Here is a 24956-nt window from a genome sequence, read left to right on the forward strand (position 1 = left end):
AAACTAAAAACAACAAAAATTATTATTAATCTCAAAACACATCTACAAACTTCATTTTGATAAATTGAAGGCGTGTGCATAGGCGTGCCTTTACGGGCTGTAAAAAGGTTAAAAAGCAGTTCACTTAAAGCACGTTTCTACGTTTTGTGGATAAGAAAAGAATGAGTTCTAAAGTTGTAAAGAAAGGTGGGAAAAAGTGGAATCCAGAAGATGTAATTCAAGCTGTCGTTATAGCTGATAGTTTTAACTTCAGATTTCTCCCTCTGACAACTGAGAAACCCAGAGCTTTATTACCTTTGGTGAATCGCCCTCTCATTGATTACACCGTTGAATTTCTCGCCGTATCTGGTATAGAAGAAGTGTTCATCTACTGCTGTGCCCATGCTGATGCCATAAAGAAGCACTTCAACCAGTCAAGGTGGAGCAAGCAGTCATCCCCTATTAAGCTCCACATCATAATGTCAGAAAATTGTCCATCGGTTGGGGATGCACTGCGTGACATCGACTCTCAAGCTTGCATAAAATCTGATTTTGTTTTAGTGTCAGGAGATCTAGTGTCCAACATGGAGTTACAGGAAGTCATCAAGAAGCACAAGAAATTACGCGAAACTGACAAAATGACCGTTATGACAAATGTTTACAAGAAAGCAGCTCCTGGTCACAGAACGAGAAGCAAAGAAGATGATATTCTAATAGCGACAAGTTCAAGTTCAGGTAGATTACTCTTCTGTGAAAAGCCAATTGGCAAGAAAAAAATAAGTGTTCCTACCGATATATTTGAAGAGAATGAAGAAATAGATATTCACTACGATGTTCTCGATTGCCACATAAGTGTTTGCTCTCCAAATGTTCCTCAACTTTTTTCTGACAATTTTGATTATCAAACACGATATCACTTTATTCGTGGCATTATCGTAAATGAGGAAGTATTAGGAAATTATATCTATGCTCATTTCATTTCTGATCAATATGCAGCCCGTGTTAGCAACCTTCAGACATATGAAGCTGTGAGCAAAGATGTCATGTATAGATGGGTATATCCTTTGGTACCTGACAATAGTATTCTGGAGCCTTACTCATATGGTCGACACAACCTCTATCTCAGTAGCGGTATATCTCTTGCGTTTGATTGTGTGCTAGAAGAAGATGTTGTTTTGGGGCCAGACACTACTGTTGGGGCTTCTACTGTTATTTCTCATTCTTCAATTGGTCAGCGTTGCAATATTGGAAAAGGAGTGACGATTAGTGGTTGCTATATATGGGATGATGTCACAATCGGTGACAGCTGTAAGCTTTCAAATTCAATCATTGCAAGTAATGTAGAATTTAAAGATGGTGTTATTGTAGAGCCTGGTTGCATAATTTCGTTTAATGTTGTTGTGGGACAAGACTTTCGTGTGGTCAGTGGTACTCGGTTAACGACCAGTAAGAATTCTCTATCCTTTGATACTGACGACTGGGGGGATGAGACAGATCGTGACGCTGAACAAGCTTTGCCTATTACAATGCCAGAGTGTGTTGATAGTGATGTGGGTTGTGGTGGGAAGGGCTTTAAATGGGACCCACCCCAACCAGACAGTGACGATGAATCTGGACGATTTATACATGAGAAGTGGCATCCTCATATAACAAGTGGTAATATATCTCAAGAGTCGTCTAGTGACAGCAATGGCACCCGTTCGCCATCCCCACTACCTCTAACAACTGAATTAGATGATGCTGAGGATTCTTTTTATGCCGAGACATTAGATTGTGTACGTTCAGGTGTAACCGACTCAGTGAAGCCAGAGAATACAATTCTAATGATCAATGCATCTAAGCATGCCTATAACATTCCTATTCAAGAAGTACCTCTTAATGTCATGAAAGCTCTCTTAGAAGGTCCAAGTGAAAGTACAGAAGGAAAAAAACCAGTTCTAATCGAGTACATTATCAAGAGCCTTCGTTATCATAAGACCCTCTTACTTCACTATGTCAAGGGCAATGATCTTCAAGCTAGTGTTTTGAATCTTGTCACTAGTAGTGCTATGAAAGAATATGCAATAAGGCCCATTTTTGCGAAAATCGTGCTGGAATTATATAACCTTGATGTTCTTGATGAGAGCACAATACTAAGCTGGCATAGTCAGTTCAAAGGAACTCGAGCATCAAAAGAGCAGCAGGAAATCCTTAAGTCTGTCGCACCTGTCATAGAGTGGTTGGAGAATGCTGAAGAAGAGAGTGAGGAAGAGAACTAGTAATAATTATCAATAAATTATTGTTGTTATTAATATCATCATAAATGGTAAATTAATAATTTTGTCTTCCATGAGTATTAAATAATAACATTATTGCAACACAATGAACATGAAATTGATGGTTAATTTGACTATGTGAATGGACAGTGGCCTCTTGCGCATGTCACAACAGCACCAACAACAATCAAAATAATTATACCAACTGCACACACTAGTAAAATTCTCCAATCTGGTATTTCAAACAATGTCTTGGTATACTCTTTTACTGTCACAGGGTGAATTGAGGGAGTGTCAAAAGTTAATCGAACTTCTTGAATGTTAGTTTGATCTTTCACACGCTGAAGATCTTCATCTAGTTTCTCCAGAAGAGACTGCCCAGTGTGTTTCCATTTTAGTGCACTTTGTATACTAATATCTCTAAAATAAAAGTAATTGTAATTTATAATTTATAGCAGTTTACTTTACCTATACTCAGTTCCATCAGATTCTTCACCACATTCATCATCAGCATCTTGCGATACATCAGAATTATAATACGATTCTGGTCCACCAAAATGATGATCATCAGAGTTTGAACTTTGTGTACCAGACTTGCTAACATTTTCAGCCACAGTAATTCGTCTTTTTTCTCTTTCAGCAGCATCAGTTAATAACCCATTCTCTTTCACTGGTATCTTTATCGACTTTAGTGCATAAAAATCTGTGTCATTATACAATTTATTAATTCTGCGTAACTCAGCCACCTAAATGTTAAAAAAATTACTGTAACATTATAAGACATTATTAGTCAAAATATATTCCAATAATGCAGTTTATGCTAATTGAGGTACATGTACATGTATATGTAGTTGAAGAGTATAGTCCATATGTAAAAAATATTATTGTACACAAGTACCTGTAGTTTACAAATCTCTCAACTATGTGTGTAAGTAAGTATTGCAGTATAATCAAGCTCTCGAAATTGTAAGTTAACAAAGTGAGAGCTACCGTGGGAGTAACACTCAAGTAACAAACAATACCATGATCAAATAATATAATCAATTATTTTCTTAGCAAAAAAATAGCATTATACACTGGCAAAACTATACATGTCCATTATCATTCCATTTGAATGGGATATACCAAAAAACCTTAATTTGTCAAAGTGTAGCAAATAAAAGGTTCACAATGTCCAAAACAATAATATGTGATAACTTTTAATGATAATACAGTTGCCACAACAGCAACTTTAATCACAAGTATAAAGGAATCACTGTTAATAGTAAAGGGTAAAAGGAAACTACAGTGATCAAAAGAATGAATGAGAGCTACTCAGGGAGTAAAGGTGGGTTTGCAAAAAGATGCCAGGTCAGTGTATATCAATTTTTAATCAAAAGTGTGGGTGATTTGACCTTTTGATGCATGCTTTACACTAGATTTGAACCAAATTCAACTTCAGCATCAACGTAATATCAGGACTAGCGTAGCATTATAAATCTGCCTAAACATTCAAGTACTAACTCATTAAATAATATTGACACTAAGTATAATTGTATGAGCACAAAACAGCATTTTATCAATTTTATAGCAAAAAGCTTCTGCAAATTATTTAACACCATTATTACTCCATTTGAAAGAAAAAAAGGAATAATACCAAAATATTATGCATCATGAAAGTTATAAGCACGACTTCTATGTACAGTACATGTATTTAATTAGTCTTAAATTGTCTAGATTTGTTCAAAGAGTAGCAGATAAAAAGGTTTATGTCCAAAACAATAATGAGTGATAACAATTTTTAAAGATACTACAGCACCCATAACGGCAACTTTGATCAAAAGTACCAAGAAATGATATGGAAAAAATAAAGGGTAAAAGGAAGCTACTGTCTAATTAGAGCCATAAATATCATGTAGTACTAAGCACACCATCCACAATGGTAGTTTGACTAGTTTCAAGCTCATAACATACCACAGTTGTCACGTCAGTTTAAATTTTGAAAAGAACCAAAAATCTAATTCACATGTACCATACAATTACATCAAATGCATGCATCATACTTTATAAATGGAAATATTGGCAGAGAATTAATGGTAATCAGATTAGGTGTGGTGAGCCCATTAATGACATGGGCTGCTAATCACTATTATAAAACTTTAACATGTATTTCAGGTTATACAGTATTAAAATTTGCACAGTGTTAAAAATTGATCGTTATACGTGTATGTATAATTCCGTGTTAACTAACCGGACAAGCGTATCTCAATGCCACTCTCTGAATTGTATCTCCTGGTACCAAAGGCTCTACAATTACTTCTATTGGTGGTTTCTTCGTAGTTGGACTCTTTGAGCCCTTTGAACGCTTGTGCTTTGGTTTCTTTCTTTTAAATGTGGCCATTTCTACTTCTTCGGATTCACTTTGTACCTGATGTCTGTCCTTTCCGAAATTAATGAAGAGTCCTGGTTTTAGTCTGTTGGTCCAAGAGCTTGAATTGGGTGAAGACTTTTGCTGAAAGGGTGGAGGGCCTTCATCAGAATCGAATGTCGGTACTTGGACATAGCCATTCTTGTGAGTCATTTTGTTTGGGGTGGACGACCAGACTATGGACGACACACCTATTCTTTGTCACCACGTGATGACACTAATCACTATAGTTCACATGATCATGATTATGATCTCAATAACCGCATTCAGCCATTCAGATCATAATCAGCAGATCAGCTCAGGATCGCACCACATGACCACACCCATCAATTTAGTTCAGCAAGAAGACCTACAAGATGAGTTCCATCCTTCCTGCAGATACCGATCAACAAAGCCCTCCTCCTGTCAGTCCTCCCCCTCTTCCACCACGCAAGACCTTCATACAGCAGCAGCTTGTTCTCGAAAATCTTCTTCGGGAGGTTGGAGGAAAGCTTTCAGACCTGTACAAGAAAACAAGGCAGTGGGACTTCGTCACTGAGTTAGCTCAAACACTGGGCACTAACTCTGAAAGGCTCTCCTTACTTTTCAAATCTGTCATTGATCCTTCTTTTAGTTTCACGATGGAGGACAATAGCATTCAGTCCACATCTTTCGATAAATCTGTTGCTGTTACCCAAGAAGATGACCAGTGGGTTATTAGACTGTCAGACAGGCCAAAACCCATCAGGAGAACACTCGATGATATTGTTCATTTGAAGTCCCACCTTGCAACTGAACATTCTTTAAAAGTAGCAGATGAAGAGGGTCCACCGTCTTGTTCAGCACTTCGTGAGCTCCTTTCTTTATGTTTGAGCAGCAATGCAATCAAACAAGATTGCTACGTCATATGTTTTCTCTCGGATGAAGTTCAAGATTTTTCACTTGTCAACAGTGAGTGTTTGTGTATCACTTTGTTCAGTTGTAATGTATCATTTTACTGTTACAAACCACTAGAGATTTGGGACATAAATTCATAGCAGTTGTGCAAACAAGTGTTTATTTTCCTGTTTTGGTATGAGCATACTTCTAATTAAATTTCTTACATACACATTTTGTCACAAGTGGATTTTACCAGAGCATTAATTAAAATGAAAATTATATTTTTGAGCCTTAAAAGTCTAATTTTGATCAAACATAGGAACATATACAATAATAAAAGTCAAAAGTATTGATGAAATACAATGTACTCTGTTCTATAGTACAATGTAATAGTACAGTGTATTTTGTTCATAATGGAATTTTGTCGATTTTTTTGAGCAAATTGATGATGCTTAGCGCTATGCCAAAATAATTGTAAACAATATTTCCTACAATGGCATCTATCCCAATAATAGCAAGCAAAATTTTAAAGATGTTGTGAAGGATTCAAGAACATGTGTACGTGAAAGGGCTAAACTGTGGTTAATAGATGGCTGACATTCATAATGACAAAGCAGCACCTTGCAGAGCTTTCCACAAAATTTTCTGCCTGAAACTTTTCTACTTACCAGATACATGTATCATGGTATTAAGCTTAAATTTTACTTTCACAATGCCAGGTGTTTGCTTATGTACGTGTACAACAACATTATAGCAAACCAATGTTCTTGTTGTTCACTGCTAGCTATCATGTTTCATTATGCTGCCAAATGTACGGTATGCTTCACAATTTTAACCTTACAGAAAACAATGTTGAGAGCTCTTGTTCATATTGTTACATCTTTTTATTTGTTGCTGGCATGAGGTTGTTAGCCTTTTGAATTTACAAAAACTTGGGCCATATGTTTATGCTTTGATTATGGAGTACATTTTCCTTAACATTGCTGGTAACTGCTGTTCAAGTTATGGATGAATATGAAATCTGAAGCTTAGAATTTTTTTATTTAGTACTTAATATCAAATGCCTATAATTTAAATGCCTACATATTAAATATTTTATTTACTTTTTATATGTATATTTTACTTCATGAATCATTTTTCTTCTTCTTGGACATTATATTTTGTGTACACTGCATGTATGTGTATACTGTGTAATTAAATTATATATATATTTTTTTAATTTTAGGTAAAATGAAGCCCTCAAATGATGCTAATGCAAGTGTAGTCGATACGGAGATTGAAAAAGTGCCGTCTGACTCTGATATCAAAAAGCAGATAAAAGAAGCCTCTTCTGATATTTCAATAGAGGAATTAGAAGGCTCTCCACAAGTGCCTAAAAGGACTTCTAACATGGCTTCAGAGGCAGGACAAATAACATCTGTGTCCCCTCCTGTCAGTCCTCTTCTTAAAGATCAGCTTGTGAAATCAGTGTCTAAACCTGAGAATAGCTCAGATGAAATATTGAGCGAAACTGCCAGTGAAACAGAATTACGAAATGAGGAGTCAAAGGGCAGCAAAAGTGTTTATGGTTCATCAGCAACACCTGATCCTGTACCCTCAAAACCTTCCAAAAAGAAGTCAACTCAAAAATCGAAGAAAGTTAAGAATAAAGAACAAGAACAAACTGCTGTATCATTAGCGGCACCTCAATCAAGTATTGAATGGGATCCAACATGTCTGTTAGAAGAGCTTTATAATGACAGTCAGCCTGGTGTCATAACACAGGCAAATGAAGAGAATGCACGATATTCTGGCTATTTGGAAAAACTACCTGTGAATCAACGAAAACCTTCAGTGAGGAAAGGATGGAAGCTTCGCTTCTTTCGTGTCACGCGAGGTAGCGTCTTTTACTATGATGGGGAGACTTCTGCAAAAGCTACATCATTTATTCGCTTAGCCGATTCCAAGATAGTTAAGCATGATAACCTGCAGTTGGAAATAATTGAAAAAGGGAGTAGTAACTCCCTAATGCTCCGAGTAAAGAATATGCAGGAATTAGCTACTTGGTATCGAGTGTTGTCACTTGAGTCAGTTCATCCTACCATGACACACAGACTGTCCCTTTCTCCTAGTCAGTCTGCTTTAACTCTTATTGTAGACCTCGGAGCTTGCTCTGTTCGAGCTGGAATAGTCCACGAGAATACTTACCCTCAGCTCTTTTTCCCCAATGTCTGTGCTGCTAATGGTGATAAGATAATTGAATGTGGGAATGAAGCCCTGTTGCCTGAAATACGCTCTACCACAAAACTAATTTATCCATGTCGTCATCGCCTTCGACTCGATGCTAATGTACCTATGAGAGATTGTTTCCAGTTTATAATTCAGAAAATTTGCAAGTCTTTGCACCTTGAGCCTCAGAACAGCAATGCTTTAATTTCTGTATCTCCAGTAATGCCAGAATCGGAGCAAGTTATACTGGCTGAGATACTCTTGGAAGTACTCAATTTTCAGAGTGTTTTAATTCAAGAGCAAACAACAATGGCATTATACTCTTACAACCACACTTCGGGTATTGTTGTCAATCTTGGCGATTCTACGGATGTCGTTCCTATCATTGACGGTTTTAAAGTTGATGCTGGTGCTTCTCATTCTCCTTATGGAGGTCACTCCATCAATGAAAATTTGTCCAAGCTGATAGCTGCAGAAGGCATTCGTTACTTTTCTGAGGCTGAGATGTTTATCGTGCGTTATATAAAAGAAAATATATGCTTCTTGTCTCAGAATTATCTTGAAGATGTATGCCAATGTGAAGAGTCTCCTTCTAATTATATTCGAGCTGTTGATGTTGACCGGTTCCAGTTAACAGATCACAGAAAAGTGATACATCTTCATTCGCCTTTATTTAAATCCCCGGAAGGTTTATTTTCTCCTGGATTGTGGGGTAAAGATGTACTTGGATTACATGAGATGGTTCAAAAGGCCATTGATCAATGCCCTATTGATATGCGTCGTCAAATGGCGCGTCATATCTATCTAGCTGGTGGTACAACACTATTAATTGGACTACAGGAGCGTTTACAGAAGGAATTGCAAGCTCTGAATCCTCGCTTGGATGTACAAGTTCATGGAAGTGAGAACAGACAACATGCTGCTTTCTTAGGTTCTGGTGTATTAGCTTCTCTTAATTCTTTTTCGAAGTCGTTAGTTGATGCAGAAACCTGGGCTGCTAAGGGGCTTAGTGCTATGAGGCAAAGTGAAGCATAACAGAGTTCGCTGCCATCATAAATTATTATTACTATGGTTATTTTGTGAAAAATTATTTTTGTGTATTGTGTTTTTATGGCCGGAAGTAGGTGGTACCATTTAATTAATAACTTTCTTATAAAATTAATATTGGTGACAGTGGTTCAGTCAGTGGCATTCGGGCAGTTGTCTTTATGGTTGAGTAGTTGTCTTATAGCTTTTATAGTGGACATTAGATTGTAGTTGCTGGTAGGTTGTGGGATGGCCCTGTTTAAACGAATGAAATCCCCCAAAGATCGTCATGTGACACATCAGACCCTTGAAACATCCTCTTCCTCGCCATCGCTCATACCTGTGGAACCATTTCGTCGCCACAAAAGTGAAGAAGATATTATATTGGCAGTAGAATCATCTACAGCTATTCTGGACGTGTCTCCTCCAGAGTTACCGCCTCGGAATCGTTCAGACTCTAGTGGAGCAGGAGGGTCCTTCTCTACTGTAAGTGGTTATAGGCGGACCCAATCTAGTGGTACAATGTCTACTACTGGTTTTAAAAATCACCCTCCAGTGGCGGGAACGAGGCCTCAAGAGGATTATTTTGTACCTGCTGACACGCTCAGGAACATGAGTGTTAGTGGAAGTTCTCCTCAACCTTCCCCTGCCCGTCTGTTAGCACAAGATAAGCGACATATGAGTATGCATGACAAGATTCTCTCTCATAATGCTCCTGATTTCAGAGCTAGCCAATTGAATCGCTCTGTTGAAAAGTTACACGTAACTGACACAAGTGATTACAGTGTACCATATGATGTCCTAGGTGAGGGTGAGTCCCGAAAAGGTGTCCCTCCTCCCAAGCCCCCTCATTTGAAGCGGGGAAGTCGTAAACCTCAAGAGGCTCCTGAAAAGCTTAGTGAACCTCCAGATTATTTACCCCCTCTTCCACCTTCTGTAAATGAAGAGGAAGAGGAAGTTGAGCAAGTTTCACCTCAGTCATCACCTAGTATATCGAAACCACGACCTGGCGATTATGATGATCCTTGGGATTCTACAAAGTTTATCAAACTACGCCAAAGGTCAGAAACTGAGCCACCAAAATTGATAGCTAATCGTATTGATCCATACAAGTCTCCCAAGGGTTCAAACAACGAGTTGTCTGAAACAGAGCCACCCCTCCCACCCAAACTACCAGACACTACATCAACCCTGACTACCACTGTTGCTTCTGTTCCTAATGATACTCACTTTTTGTCACCTTCTCCTACTCCTCCTCCTGTTCCAGAGACGTCACGTCCAAGGGCAAGTACAGGTGAGTCGGACTATGTAGAACCACCTGATTCTGTCCTACCACATAATGATGAGATGTCTATGCCTTTGCATGAGAGAGTATTAAATGGGGAAGGGTATATGCATGATTACGTCAATCAGCCAGCATGTCCCCCTAAATTACCTCCTCGGGCTACTAATAAAAAACAACATGGCTATCCACAACTTTTACCATCTGACATATCACATCCATCAGATATCCAACCACTTATGCCACCGGCCTTCCCTATCGATACATCATGTTCTTTGGAAGAACAACTGTAAGTCACTGTATTTACTTTTCACTGATTACATTGGCGTATCATTTTTGGTTTCACTTCCTTTTTTGTATCTAGTTGGTATCATGGGAAGATTAGTCGGGATCAAGCTGAAGACATACTTAGAAATCAACCTGACTTCAGTTTCTTAGTCAGAAATAGTGAGAGCTGTAAGATGGACTATTCTCTGTCTATAAGGTAATGCATCGTTTGGCATGTTGATTTTTAAATTCTAATTAAATTTGTAAAGTCTGGGCTTAGATTTTTGTGGCTACGTATATGTACATGTACATGTACATGTACTTTGTATGTCACATATTTGTACATGTAGCTGTTATGTATAACGTCTTTAGACTGTTAGTGTTTGTTTATTTTTTGTTTTTATTTTTGTTCAGTATAACCAAAAGCAAACAAGCCTATCCTGGTATGCTTTCAGTATAAATGGTGTTTGCATTTTTAAATGTAGACATTGTGGTTGCTTTATTGACCAAAACCTTGATTTTGCTGTGTTGGCTATTGTGTACATTTTAGCAGTTTTTCCATGTATGGCATTGATTTGTGATTTGTATAAACCTTTATCCTCATGACTGCTATCACACGACAAATTTGCTATTGGCAGCTTTTGTAGGAATACTACTGTTTGTTTTAATGGCTTGTGTTGATTCCTAGAAGAATGAGTCAACACATCTTGGCTTAATGCTACATAAAAATTAATCATAGATTAATGTTGTATCCTTTATTAATTTTATTCGCATGTTTTATAGAGATCGAACTAGTCCGGCAGCCCACGGCTTTATACATCTCAAAATAAGCAACGGACCTAAGGGATTTGTGCTTGGGCAGTTCAGTTCTCCTTTTCGCTCTGTACCAGAATGCATATCTTTTTATACTCAACAACCACTAACTATAAAGAACATTAATCACAGAAGACTAGGATTTCCTGTTGGGCGGATTCAGTTTACACATCATTGATTACTAGGATGATTTTATTTGTGTTTATTATTATTTGTGTGTATGTGTATGTTTTCTGCATGCGTGTATTGAAATGAAAATTAATCTACCTTCTAAATAATTAATCTACCTTATAAATTAGTCTACATTTTAAAAAGGATTATTACCAGTGGGAGGAGTAAGAGGGGCGTGGTGTATCCGCCTTTGATTAATCTTGGATTTGGCTAATCTTCAGAAAGAAAAGCACAGCCATGGCGTCGGATAGGGCAACACTCCGTCCTCCTTCCATATCAGATCAGTACTCTGAAGATGGTGACGATATAATGCTTCCTGAAGGTGCGTTGATATATGCTCAGCTTCAGTATCTGGATACGTACAAGGGCTATGCTGACGATGAAGACTCCTATGATGATATGTCTGATGAAGAAGCTGCCCTTGATTTGTCAGCTCCACCCTCGGAATCGTGAGTAATAACAATTTTCCTTCACATCATTATATGTGTTAACATAGGTGGTATCATGGTAAAATATCGCGTCAGATGTCATATGAGAGGTTACAGGCGGTAGGTGTTCCAGGTGCGTATCTTGTAAGGGACAGTACAAATATACCTGGTGACTATGCTATCTCATACTTGAGTAAACTCGGGCAGATTCATCATTTTAAAATTAATTCCATTTGTGGTGACTACTATATTGGTGGTCGGCAGTTTTCGTCTTTGGTGGATCTGATTGGCTATTATACCAACTGCTCGTATATACTTGAGAATGAAGGACTGGAAGTTCCCATTATGCCACCTGCTGTAAGTTACCTTAAGAGCTAGCTAATGATACTTTTAGCCACCTGTGTGACCATCTACAATGTATCTTCCATTGTGTAAATGTTGTTATAAGTAAATAAGTGTACATTCTTTGGATGCTGTGTTGTGCTACTGAAGTTATAATAATTTTGATTTCTTTATTTTTAGCCTGTGAAGTTACATAGCCTGTGGAGAGCAGTGGAACCTCACAGAAAAGCGCCAGGAACAGATGAATTGAAGTATATTTGCAAAACTGTGTGTATTTTTATAATGTTCCTTAGTATTGCAGTTGGGGAAGTGTTTGTATTGTTGAGTGATCTGAATAAGGAATGGGGATGGGGCTGCTCACAAAAAACTGGAGAAAGTGGTCTGATTCCTCTTTCTGTCATGGAATTTGTGGTGAGTAATATTAGCAGAACCTGTTGGCTCTATTCATTTGGCACACTACAAAATCACTTGATACTATTGTCTCGTCATAAAGGAAATATAGTGATTATATAGTCAAGGCTATGTATTTCCCTATAACTGCTTCCTTATACATGTAGATAAGGTGTTATAAGGATGTATAGCTTATTTGTAATATCTGACATTTCCTTCAATCATAATTGTACATGTACATGTACATGTATGGTGTACATCATATTTGTGTGCATAATAATTTATTTCTTGTGGCTCTTGATTGAATAAGTCCAACTGTATAATTACTACCTTGCTGCACCTCTTATTGCACTTAATTGTACATGTACATTTATATTGTAGGCTGATGCTGATTCAAATTATGGGAAACCCTGGTATCACAGTGAAACTGGCAGAGAAGAAGCCATTGATTTATTGATGCAAAGTTCGTTCATGATCTTTCAGTCTGATTATTTTGTTTTTGTAGAAGGCGGACCTGGAGATTTTCTTGTGCGTCCTGGTCAACACGAAGGAATGTACTCACTGTCAGTAAGGTACTAATTACTTTACATTAATGTATTGTGTCACTTTAAATTTGATATTAATTGCACAACCTTGTTATGGGATTCGTGACATCATACATGTATGTTATTTGATTAACAGCTTAATGCTACTGGAAACTCGATCATTCAAAATAATTTGTATTTAGGACATTTGAATCTGTTCAGCGATTTTTAATTCAAAAAGATTCGACTGGGTATTATGTTGTTGGAGGTCGTTGCTTTAACTCTATGGATGATATCATCGACCGTTATAAGAAAGAGGTCATTCTTGATGGATTAAAGTTGCAGTTGCCTTTACCTCCAGTATGTACATTTATTTTGTTATTTTGTTTATCCTTGATATTAGCAAACTACATTCGCTGATTCGTATCAACACAAACACAGAGGAAGAACTCATAGTTACATTACTCGGGGCGATTTTCCAGGTGACAAAACAGGTGTATTGCAATTGAGGAGAGGTAAAGGGACATGTACATTGACATTAAAATGAGCTGTTTTATGTACTTGCAGGTAAAAAATCTCCTGTATATGGTAAATGGAAGGAATTTTATTTTCATTTAAAGTACAAGGATCAGAAGCTTCTTTATTATGACAATGAAAAGGTACATGTACATGTATACTTTTGATTTTAAAAATTCCTGAATTCAGCCAAGCCATGCTGCCATTTTGATGAAATGTTGCTTTAATAGCTGTAAATACTTTTCATATTTTCTCTTTATAGAGTCATCGCCCCAGGGGTCTCCTTGATTTAAAAGAATGCAAAATACATCCTGTTCATCCTAGTTTGTATGGAAGGTAATGTTGTCTGGCTTGGTGTCGCTTTATTTTGTTTGGTGTAGGGATGACTGCTTTGTTATAATGCTGCAATATTTAAATGAATTGTTTTATCATTATATTTGCACTGGTACTGCTGAATCGGCTCAGGTACTAAATAATTGAATTAGGTTTTGTACTATGCTATGATTTTCTCAGGATTGGCTACGTCTCATGAGGCAATGCACAAACAAAAAATCAAGTGCGTCACGCTCTGAAGTTCAGCAAATTCGTTCGTTAGCTCTTCAAATTAAGGAATGTAGACTGACTAAACTTGCTCACACCCAAATATTTTGCCGTATTGCAGTCGATAGTTGTTTTGTTGCAAGGACTCGTCAAATCAGTGATGAGCAGCCTTGCATATTTGAAGACAGTTACCGTTTTGAGTGAGGAAAAAATGCTAAATGAATATTAGTATAGTTACTCTGTTAATAGAGATTTGCAAGCCAGTTCTAGTGTTGTAACAGTTGATGTAACATGTACTAGGAAAGGATTGCTTTCATATGCTACTAAAGATGCAAGTTTAGGTATGTTGATTTCAAGGTGCTAATGGTACTTTAGTATTGCTACAGGTACTGTTGAACTCATCCTAGAGAAACTACCAAATGGACAAGATGATGACCAATGGCATGCTTTACTTATTCCTAACACAAGGGCTAGTAAAGGATCTCTTAGGGTTATTGCCACTTTCAAACATGAAGTTATTCTGCCATTAGAGGAATACAGAGGCTTGTCAGAAGTAAATATTTTATTTTATTTACTGTTTGTCATAATACTGTATATCTAATGTAGATAATTTTGTCTGATGACTTAGTTGTTATTGAAACTCTGGCTAGAGTCTGTAGTGAGCATCACAGTGAGCTTGCTGGAACATTAATTGAAATATTCTGTCACCATCAAAAAGTACTACAAATACTTTCAAAGTGTACAGAAAGAGCTATTGCTAAAGAAGGTTGATATTGAGCTACATGTATTTGTATAAATGATTATTTACTAACTTTGCAGATGAAGTTGCTACATTGTTTCGAGCAAGCACAATAGCAACAATGCTCATGGATCAGTTTATGAAAACAATGGCCATGGACTATTTGCTATCAGTACTACGCCAGCCTGTTCAAACTGTAATTAATACAGTTGAATCGTGTGAGGTTAGTTTTTTGTATTGTTTCATTACATGTCTCATTATACATAAAATTTGTAGCTAAATCCAGGTTATTTGCAACGTGGTACAGACACAACGAAAAACCAAGAAGTACTTGAGTCTCACATTTCTCTTGTCTTAAATGAAATATATATGTCTGTCACTAACTGTCCACTGTAAGCTTTTTTGTTTCGAAAATGATTGATTATTTGTATTTGTAGGCCACTTCGTTATTTGTTTCATTGTCTTCAAGAGCAGGTGAAGAGGAAGTGGCCATCAGATAATGGTGTTAGAACCAGGGCTGTAAGGTATGTATTGCCTGTTAATTATATATATTATTTTATCTTTTTAGTGGCTTTTTGTTCCTGCGATTGATCTGCCCTGCTCTGCTGAAGCCACATTTGTTCAACATCATCTCAGAGCCACCCTCCAACAGCTCTGATAGAAGTTTAAAATTAGTCACAAAGGCAGTTCAGAATGTTGCTAATCTTGTTGAGTTTAAGCGAAAAGAGCCATTTATGATTGTATTGAATAGCTTTATACACAAGCATATGGAAAAGATGAGACAGTTTATAGATGAAGTATCAGTACGTCTCTTTGAAGCTTTTAGAATTATCAATAATTGGAATATTATTGTTTAGGCTGTGTCTGAGATGCCCAAAGTAAATCATTCATCAATGGATCCTGCACGAGCATGGGCTGCATTGTCTCGATTATGCAGCACTTATGAGAAGAAGCTGAAAGAGGAAGCTCAAAAAGAGGTTGGTTAATTACTTTTACTCAAGGGCTATACTTACTTGTAACACGGTAGCATTGCTAAGTAGGTTTTTAAGTGGTCTCATAATAATAATAATAAGTACCATATTTGCTCAAATAAACGCCCATGACAAATATTTTCTAACTATAGATACGCATATTCAGCCATTATATGTGCTCTAGGATTTAGATTGTCCCAGATAAATTCGGTATCTAAAAATAAATGTACTGGATGGTGAAAATTTTGTTTGATGAATTTGCATTATTAGCCTGTTGCAGTAATAAAGACTGAGGATGCTGCTGATGCAAGTGACTATAATTTTGACATCAGTGGCTACATGTACATGTACATATTTGTGTGACATTTTTTATGATGGCTATAGTAGCACATAAAATAGAGAGAGTGCCAAATGACTAATACTTCTGCAGGAGCACTATGCATTACTTACATGCTGATTTGAATCTGATTTTGTTTACTTGCATAAGAGCCATATGACAGACGACAATTATAGCCATTGTTAGATTATAGCCATTGTTGGAATTAAATCATGGGAGAATTAAAAATGGGACACTTGAGGACATGACTTACACATTTAGCCTAATACGTGTACATGTACATGCATGTATGGAGACAAAGTATCTTTAACTCCTTTTAGATCTATAGACCCATGTGCCATGTACACGTACATGTAATAATCAGGGTTTCCCAAAACATGTTAAGTAAACTAACTCCTTTTAGATCTATAGACCCATGTGCCATGTACACGTACATGTAATAATCAGGGTTTCCCAAAACATGTTAAGTAAACTAAATAGCATGCCATAAGCACTATAATACAGTACATGGCATTTGGAGCATCTTTAAAAATTTATAAAAATCCAACTTTGATTAGAATTAGCTCCAAGTTTTTACACAACATAAGTACTTGGTTGTTAGCCCAATTTTCAAACTACATCAAAAATTCATTAAAAAATCCAAATTTGATTGGAGTAAGCTCAAATTATTTACGCAACATGAGTACATGTATAATATTAGGAGCCCATGGGGTCCTGATAATATATAGAATTCTTTTCTTTTCAATTTTGAGAAACTTTTAAGGCTATATGCCGTGTAACCTTTGGTCATTTTTGGGCGACTTTAAAATTTCATAAAAATCAAAATTTGATAAGAATCAGCTTAAAAACTGTGAGGACATGTACAATGTGTATGTTATTAGAAAGATTATAGAAAATGAAGATTTCTCTCCTAGTGATTTTTGTCAAAATACATATAGTACCCTGTGTGGCCTAATTTTTGGGCAACTTGACAATCGACTGAAAAGAAGCTGCATGAGCAATATACCAAAGTCCTGTGGGAAACCCTAATTATAACACATTTATCATTACCAATCTTTACGAAAAGCATCTTTCAATACATGTACATGTACCTAATAATAATTTGGTACTTATGTTCTGGCTTAATGATATTTTGTCTTTACATTATTCTAGAGAAAAATAATTGAATTATTGTCAATAATGCAAATCTTAAAAGCAACTGAGGAGAGATACTTAAGTTCTCGTGGTATATCATTCTCATAGTTAACAGTCAAGCCTGGTATTAATACATACATAATATTATTATGAATCAATAATAATTAATTATTATTCATTATTTTCTATTACCAGTTATCATCTTATTATTGTATCATAATGTGTCTGTCCGTCTGTCCTTTTACTTGTCTGTGATAATGAACCTTTTTGCACCGAACTTTTGATATAACAATTAGAATGTAACTACATGAGTTTTTGATAAAATTATTATTTTTTATGTAACATAATAATTACAATAGTAATTAGCATGTGTGCGTATGATACAAAATCATTACTCATAAATTGCAAAAATATTACTGAATTTCCAATACACCGAATTCTTTGCGACAATTTGTTGCTTTAAGAGTTGGTGGATAGTCCCACGACTGCAGAAGAACAGCTAGTTCTTTAGGTAACCTCTGCAAACACAACTGATACTCTCGATCAAATAACTCTAGCAAATTTTACATAAAATTATAATTTACAGGTAGTGCCGTAGATTTACCTATGTCAACGCTTCCAGGAAATAGAACACACTTTAAAAACAACATTTGTCTGTAAATGCTTCTGTGAGCATCATTTGGATCACTATAGGTTTTACGATCATTGAGTAAAGTCCGCATTATAAATTGCAAATCACCACAGTGCATGCGAGCTACTAGTGGCTGCAACTGCCTACAAATAATACCTTTAAAATCAAATAAACTGACTGAGCAACTAACATATTAGAAAACCTTCTCATTTGTTTTCTGTCTAATGGTACTTGGAGGCCACCACGAGCTAGACAAAATAAACCATTATAAATAATAATAATTATCAGATTCATGAACCTCTTCCAGTCCATATCATATAAAGAGGGTCACTGGTACCAGAAATACGTCTATCCCATGTTGTTTTTACATGCATCAAAACACTAACCTACATGTATGTGAAACATTGAAACTTATGATTGTAACAATAAGTTTAATTCTCGTGGTTACCTCACTCAATTGTGGATGAGATTTAACAATCCTGCGAAGTGTTAGCAATGGAAGGTAAGTTGGTAGTTTGAGCCTGCTGAAGTACCAGACAGCATTCCAGTAGAGAATTGGCTTCTCCAATGAGACCTTCTCAGAATTTAAAATGGAGCCCTTTCCTTGTGTTATTAAAGATTCTAATTCTTTTCGAAGCACAACTGGACTCAAATAAGGGACAGTAAAAGGATCATCATCTTCAACATGCAAACTATAGTACATTGAAGTTCTATGTTTTTTTTTTCATTATTAATTCTCTTACTTTTTTGGCCTTAGAGTAACTGGAGATGCTCCTAGAGTTTGATCTCCTGCTGACTTAACAGCAGGAACTGCTGGTTGCACAATAGGAGCTATAGGAGCACTAGAAGTTCTCCTGTGTCCACGCTCTCTCAGCAATGAAATGTAATGACCAATAGATGTAGTAGAAGGTGAGTCAGTATCATCTCTATCTAACTGCACTTCTGTAGTTTCTGTACTTGGCAGGTCGCTAGTACCGCATTCACCTTCATGACCATTTTGATCAGGAAATGCTTCAAATCTTCCCAAGCTAAGACTCTTACGATGAATGGGTTCACTTTTTGAAGGAAGGATTGGTTCTTGTTGGATGCTGCTACATGTACTCTCATTTTCCTGAGATACATGTAATTCTTCTTCAATTACTCGATCAGGAGTTGACCTTTTTGAATCAATCCTTTTAGTACGGTTCACAGGTAACACCTACATGTAAATGTGCAATGTACATTAAATATTACAATAGAACAATTACCTTTCTTATCATAACAGTGAGATTTGGAACTAGTGGCTTATTGCAGTAGGGACAGTTAATATTATATTCTTCTGCTGATTTTTCAGTCCAGCAAACCATTATCTCTTCATCATACAGTAGGGACTTGCAGCCAGAGCATTGACTACACGATGAAATACAGATTTCAACACGACCATCATCACCTGACATACTAGCAGGTACTTTACGTGGTGTCACATTAATGGATGAAGTTGTTCGTCCAATCCTTTGAATAGGCTCAACGCAACTTGTCAATAAAGGAGACTTGTCAGCAATGTAAAAAGAATCCCCACGTATCGCATAATCACTTTGACCATGTGAAGCTGTTCGTGAAGACAAACGGTACACTGATCCTCTATTAAGCCGACTAGCACTATCTCTTCGCTCTAGAAACGACTGGTCTACATCAAGTGCACTGACATCAACTGAACTGGAATGACTAAGGAGACGAAAATTAGCTCTGGTTTCTTCTACTGTGATTTTACTCTTCTTATCTCCATTAATAGATTTTTGTTGCAACTTTCTTAGATAGAAACAAGCAAATATGACAATTCGCAGTACATTCCAGTGTCGCTTAACACTCGGCCAACTTCCTTCCATTAAAGCTTTATTATAGAAACCGTATGTGACAGCACTTGGATGAATACCAGCTTTCTGAATTTCAGAATATACCTTTACAGCTAAAGCTGGTCGGCCCATTTCAATACACTCCTTCATCAGTATTCTATAACAAACCTATAATAATAAAATAATATAATAAAATTTATAGTGGACTTTACATGCAACTGAGATTACATCAACATTAAGATTCAAATGACATTAATTCATGTACATAATAATAAAACTAATATTCACAGACATTTTAAAGGAGAAAATTGTACTAAATTAATAAACTAACTTCATCATTAGGAAGTGCATCTCTCACACGAAGAGCATCCAATAATTCCAGTGCTTGAGAAAGGACTTCAACCTTATTCCACTGAGACCTCAAATGATATGACAACAGCATGTACCAAGAGCTACAAGCATGACTTAACAAAACTTTAGCCCACAAAACATCACTACCAGATGCTCTTTGTATTAGCTACATAAGTAATAATGAAATTTCAATAATTACAAATTTAAGGTCTCACATTTTTATTTTTAGTTTTCTCAGCTTGAGTCCTTAAGGCAACAGAAGTAAAAGCAGACTCTGAAACAGTATGGCTGACACTTGTAGATTTATCATATGGAGAGTTTGTGGGAGACACAGGTGATAAAAACAACGTAGGATCCAATGGTGGAAAAACATCATACCTACATTGTAATTTTAAAAAAACAAGTTAAAAACAAATATTTATGATTGAACATACGTAAATTTCTTGCCCAGAGGCAAGCCTGTTTCATCAGGAGGTGGTGTAACCACTGTAGGAAGATCATAGCGCCTACATGTAAAGGAAGAGTAAACTACAACCTGGCTTTATAATAATAATTGTACCTGCTGACAATTTTGTCAATGTTTAAAAGCTTTTGGTTTACATCACTTAAAACCTGTTGATAAAAGAAGAAAGTATTGGAATACACAATTGATCACAATAAGATTCAGATATACATGCACAGTCAGTCACCATAATAATATACACGTGAATGCAATGCATTTTATTAATATTAATAATGGTACCTTTTCTGTGCACTCATCAAAAAAAGCTAGTGCCGTACTTTCAGCATGAGCAAATGAGCGTTGCTCAATAAATGAAGTAAAAATCTGAGTATCAAAAAAGGTAGAATAGAAATTTCTTTCAGATGATGACTTGTTTTTAATAAAATTGGTGAGATCAAATAACTCCGAAACATCTTGCAGAGAACGACTACGTTGAGCTGTTAATGGACGAAGGTACAATCTTAAAATAACAAAAAATAGTAACAAAATCATTAAACACAACTGTACCTATAGTTCACTAATATCATAGCCATAAACTTAAGGAACGCTTCCCTAATAATAACATCAGCTCTTTCCTAACAACACCAAACCCAACTAAAAAATAAACCTTTATTTATTGAATGTACTTGGTTGATTTTTAATAAGTCTCCAACTTCAAGTGGTGCTACCTCAACAGCAAAATCTCCATCAAACCTGTAACCTAGCAACATTATTATTGCACAAATAAAATGAGAATACTACATAAAGGGTTTCATACAAAGCATAGTGAGCTACATGTAAACAGCATGTTTCATGAGCTTGCAAGCACTACAATCATTCTGAAGCAACTTCAAAATTTTATTTAAAAAATCCAAATTTGATTAGAATCAGCTAAAAAGTTAATAGATACATAAGGAGATGCACAACATGTTCCACAAAAAAAGTATTATCTACTAGTAATTTTTGATAAAATTTGGCTTTAGACAAAAGGCTACATAAACTGTATATAGCCTTGGTTGTTGGCCCAATTTACGGAAAAATTTAAAAGTTTATAAAAAATTCAAATTTGATCTAAATCAGTTCAAATATTATTTTCTACACAACATAAAAAATATGTGTATCAGAAAAAATTTTGAAAATGGAGAATTCTCTCCTTGTAATTTTTTCAAGCTACACAGCCACTATGCCAAAATTATGTGGGAAATACTGACTATAAAACATATGTACATACTAGCAACTTCAGTCGCTAAAGGTGTAAGAGTCTTCTTAAGAACTTTAACTGGTTTCTAGAAAAATAAAACATGTAACAAGTAAATCTATCTTGAGTCTTGACAGTATCATGTACATGTACCTGTGGGAGTGGACTTGAATTAAGAAGTGCTCTAATATCAGAAGGTCTAAAAGATAAAAATACAAATTCATTTTAAGCTAACAGTACTTAGCAAATTACATTAAAATAGTGTTTGTATCAAGGTCAACAACACAAACACCTGGTGGAGCAGTATAACAGTCAAAATAACGACTATCCATGCCTATGAAGTACAAAAAGCATCATTAATGTAACAGGAGTACTGTACCAATAATAAATGGAACAGGAGCCTGTAGATAAGAGCAAAAAGCCAATGGGCACATTGGAATGTATGTACACTTCCACTGAAGAGGAAAGAGTACAGATCTTAAAGCCTCCCCTATAGTAGTCAAGAGAGCAGGTTTCGATGAATGAAGAACAATTTTCTGTTCCAGTAATATCAAATGAATCAGCAAAATACAATCATCAGCATCAAGACAACTAAGAAGAGTCCAATGAGCAGAAATTCTAAAAAACAAATGATGCATTCAAAACAAGAGTAATATGACAAAAATAAACACTAACAGTACCCCATAGGTAAAGGAGTTTGAACAGGGAGTGAGAATACAATAGTCTCTGGTCCAATCAGCAATAACACTCTTGGTCGCTCAACAGAAGGAAAGGGGACATGAAACATTAAATTAGCAACATATCTAAAAAAAATTATAAATTATTCCCAATCGAAAATGGGCATTACCTTTCAAGAGGTAGCTGAATATTTTTAGAGATAGACAGACGATACAAAGCAGACAAAAATGATTTGAATGCAGAGAAAAATGGCCAATGGGACAATAAGCATATGCATTTGCTAACATGAAGAGCTTCCTACATGTACAATGTATATATTTGAATTATAATAACAACTAACAACAGTTACACTTACATTTTCTTCAACACCCAATGTCTTCTTCATGCTGGACAAAAAAGTGAAGCTTCTTGGAATTTTTTCATAAAAAACTATACAGGCACCATACATCTACAGAATAAAAGTTTATCTACTTTGCATCTTTACATTCATAAAATTTACTGTAAATGACATGCACATGGATTTACAAGTACAATGCAGCAGTATAAATATAACTCCATCAAAGATTGTTAATTTAAATTCACACATGTCACATCACTCTGTTGACTATTGCAAAATTTTTAAACTAATAAACTGTAAAGTGTAAAGCAAGAGCATGTGATAACAAATACCGTATTTGCTTGAATAAACGCCCTGCTCAAATAAACGCCCTGCTCAAATAAACGCCCATGCTAAATATTTTCTAACTATAGATACGCATATTTTACCCAGTATATGTGCCATAGGATTTAGATTGTACCAGATAACCTAACTGTTGGAGTACAGTTTGGAGTGCTTGAAGGTCTCGGGTTTGAATCCTCTAGAGGCCTTTTTGTTTTTTTTTTTTTACTTGATTTTTTTTCCTGTTAAGAAACAAACGCCCCGGCGTTTAATCGAGCAAATACGGTACATACATGTAGTCATATACATGGATTTACTTAATATGCACAGTAAATTAACACTCTAAAACCAAAGTACATGGTACTTGTAGTGAAATTTTGAACATTGCTTATACATTTGTATTAATTGTAGTTGGCAAATTATCTTCATAGCACAATTTTATTCACACATACTGTACATGTGCATATTTTTAGTATGCAATCAGAAGTTAACTAAAGTAGCAAGATCAAAAACCTAGCTATTGCTTATATGAACGTACAACTATACTGTATAGCTAAAAATTTGGAGTGTTAAATTTGGCACACTGAAATTTGGCAGTTAAAATTTCAGCAAAATTTTGATCATGTGCATGCTACTATAAAGCCCTTCAAACTACAGTATCAAATTTTGGCAAATGGACTAAAATTTGCTAAATTTACTTTAAAAAATTTCTAGCTACACAATAGTCATAGAATCAAAATACACGTACAAAGTAAACTCACACACTGTCCAGTGGCACTGGTGAGGGCAAAAGTAGAAAAAGCTGGTAATGGAAATGAAGCATGTCTTTCCCAGGCTTCAACTGACACTCCAAATGGCAAACAAAACAATGGGACACTTTCAGGAAGTGGAAACTGAGGATAATCTGCTGTTGGATATCGGCTAAGTATTTCTATCCACATGCAAAAAACTAATGAATACATAAATTAAATCAAACATACCAGCAGTATAAGACAATGACTGTGTCGCAATGAGGCTTGACTTGTAACATATTCTTATACCTGAAGAAAGGAACCCTTTGCTTTGCAATAAACTCAGCACTTTAAAACCACTAGGAATACCCTCCTGCAAAAAAATAAAGTAAATGAAGCTCATTTTATTGTTACTTTACCCTTCCAGTAACCACAGCAATGCTCGATATAGCAGTTGACATGTTATACCCGTGTGTTAATCCTTTTTTAACAGTTAAATAAATAGGATAACGCCCACCACCACTTAAATCAGCAGATCTCCCACCAACAGTAACAAAGATTGCCTCATGGCCAGACGGGATACTTTTACTATGCTCTGCATTGTATATACTACAAAAAGTTAATACAATGATGTGTAAATAACAAACCATTTCATTATAATACATGCACATTGCAATAATTAATACTTAAGTACATGTACCAGTATGTGCAATTATGTCTTTTCAAAGCCATAACACAATATGCAAAGAATTCTAAATAATAAACCTTATTTCAGTCACTGCAGGTCTATCATCACCTCCCACACGATAACAAAGAAGTAAAGGCGTACCAAACAATCCAGGACTAACTAAACTAGCATTATTACCACCACTGGTCACCTCAATGCACCTAGAATGCATAATGAGAGACTGGCCAAACAACTAGTAGTGCCTCACTTAAATCCTTTAGGACAAGTCTCATACTTTTTTGCAATAATAGCAATATCAGTGATTGGAACATCTTTAGGTGTGGTTAGATGCAACGACTCCTCCCCTCCTTCGCCATACGCTTCAACTTTAAAGCGTGATACATTTTCTCCAAGGCCTACAACTAAGGCATAATCAACAATACGGCCTGGTCTTTCTTCCATTTCCACTTTGAGAGCTAAGTCAATTCTTCCTGGTCATCGAACTAGGCGTGGTTTTGATAACAAAAACAGCGACACGTGTC

The 24956-nt window shown here is 36.0% G+C and overlaps 6 protein-coding genes across 7 annotated transcripts; 4 read left to right on the top strand and 2 right to left on the bottom strand.

Annotated features, from left to right (window-relative positions):
* The first annotated feature begins 139 nt into the window (after nt 1-139).
* On the top strand, nt 140-2352 carry LOC100641027 (translation initiation factor eIF-2B subunit epsilon-like). Its single transcript, XM_003382359.3, has one exon. It carries the CDS (start codon nt 162-164, stop codon nt 2235-2237), a length of 2076 nt encoding a protein of 691 aa, XP_003382407.1. The 5' UTR covers nt 140-161; the 3' UTR covers nt 2238-2352.
* LOC109585679 (lysM and putative peptidoglycan-binding domain-containing protein 3-like) lies at nt 2315-4831 on the bottom strand. The gene is made up of 3 exons (XM_020001829.1): nt 4465-4831; nt 2703-2980; nt 2315-2654 (listed from the first exon to the last, which is right to left on the bottom strand). The coding sequence occupies exons 1-3, from the start codon at nt 4792-4794 to the stop codon at nt 2369-2371; spliced, it is 894 nt and encodes a 297-aa protein (XP_019857388.1). The 5' UTR covers nt 4795-4831; the 3' UTR covers nt 2315-2368.
* A 109-nt stretch (nt 4832-4940) lies between these two features.
* LOC100641154 (POTE ankyrin domain family member J-like) lies at nt 4941-8852 on the top strand. The gene is made up of 2 exons (XM_003382360.3): nt 4941-5571; nt 6725-8852. Exons 1-2 carry the CDS (start codon nt 4998-5000, stop codon nt 8740-8742), a joined length of 2592 nt encoding a protein of 863 aa, XP_003382408.1. The 5' UTR covers nt 4941-4997; the 3' UTR covers nt 8743-8852.
* Nucleotides 8853-8885: 33 nt separating this feature from the next.
* Nucleotides 8886-11390, top strand: LOC105313715 (SH2 domain-containing adapter protein F-like). Its single transcript, XM_011407394.2, has 4 exons — nt 8886-10027; nt 10241-10304; nt 10380-10499; nt 11066-11390. Exons 1-4 carry the CDS (start codon nt 8983-8985, stop codon nt 11271-11273), a joined length of 1437 nt encoding a protein of 478 aa, XP_011405696.1. The 5' UTR covers nt 8886-8982; the 3' UTR covers nt 11274-11390.
* Nucleotides 11391-11425: 35 nt separating this feature from the next.
* LOC100641281 (ras GTPase-activating protein 1-like) lies at nt 11426-17534 on the top strand. Its single transcript, XM_020001366.1, has 21 exons — nt 11426-11715; nt 11763-12051; nt 12217-12287; nt 12330-12447; nt 12808-12889; nt 12932-12998; nt 13154-13310; nt 13354-13465; nt 13518-13609; nt 13729-13802; nt 13847-13931; nt 13980-14206; nt 14256-14347; nt 14393-14559; nt 14613-14772; nt 14826-14968; nt 15022-15137; nt 15183-15269; nt 15314-15548; nt 15603-15722; nt 17206-17534. Exons 1-21 carry the CDS (start codon nt 11504-11506, stop codon nt 17293-17295), a joined length of 2796 nt encoding a protein of 931 aa, XP_019856925.1. The 5' UTR covers nt 11426-11503; the 3' UTR covers nt 17296-17534.
* On the bottom strand, nt 17466-24928 carry LOC100641407 (C-myc promoter-binding protein-like). Of its 2 annotated transcripts, XM_020001030.1 has the most exons (26): nt 24683-24928; nt 24513-24635; nt 24167-24356; nt 23997-24120; nt 23778-23947; nt 22714-22806; nt 22528-22655; nt 22361-22483; nt 22060-22298; nt 21933-22014; nt 21834-21879; nt 21714-21768; nt 21130-21203; nt 21011-21078; nt 20744-20963; nt 20561-20613; nt 20436-20507; nt 20217-20379; nt 19982-20167; nt 19066-19818; nt 18562-19016; nt 18267-18510; nt 18117-18204; nt 18009-18066; nt 17792-17961; nt 17466-17740 (listed from the first exon to the last, which is right to left on the bottom strand). In XM_020001030.1, the coding sequence occupies exons 1-26, from the start codon at nt 24874-24876 to the stop codon at nt 17601-17603; spliced, it is 4311 nt and encodes a 1436-aa protein (XP_019856589.1). In that variant the 5' UTR covers nt 24877-24928; the 3' UTR covers nt 17466-17600. The 2 variants fall into 2 exon arrangements, with proteins under 2 accessions (XP_019856589.1, XP_019856639.1); XM_020001080.1 differs by lacking the exons at nt 17466-17740; nt 17792-17961; nt 18009-18066; nt 18117-18204 and having other exon boundaries at nt 18306-18460.
* Nucleotides 24929-24956: the final 28 nt, after the last annotated feature.

The sequence above is a fragment of the Amphimedon queenslandica genome, unplaced genomic scaffold, assembly GCF_000090795.2.
Source record: "Amphimedon queenslandica unplaced genomic scaffold, v1.1 AMPQUscaffold_13522, whole genome shotgun sequence".
Taxonomy (NCBI): Eukaryota; Metazoa; Porifera; class Demospongiae; order Haplosclerida; family Niphatidae; genus Amphimedon; species Amphimedon queenslandica.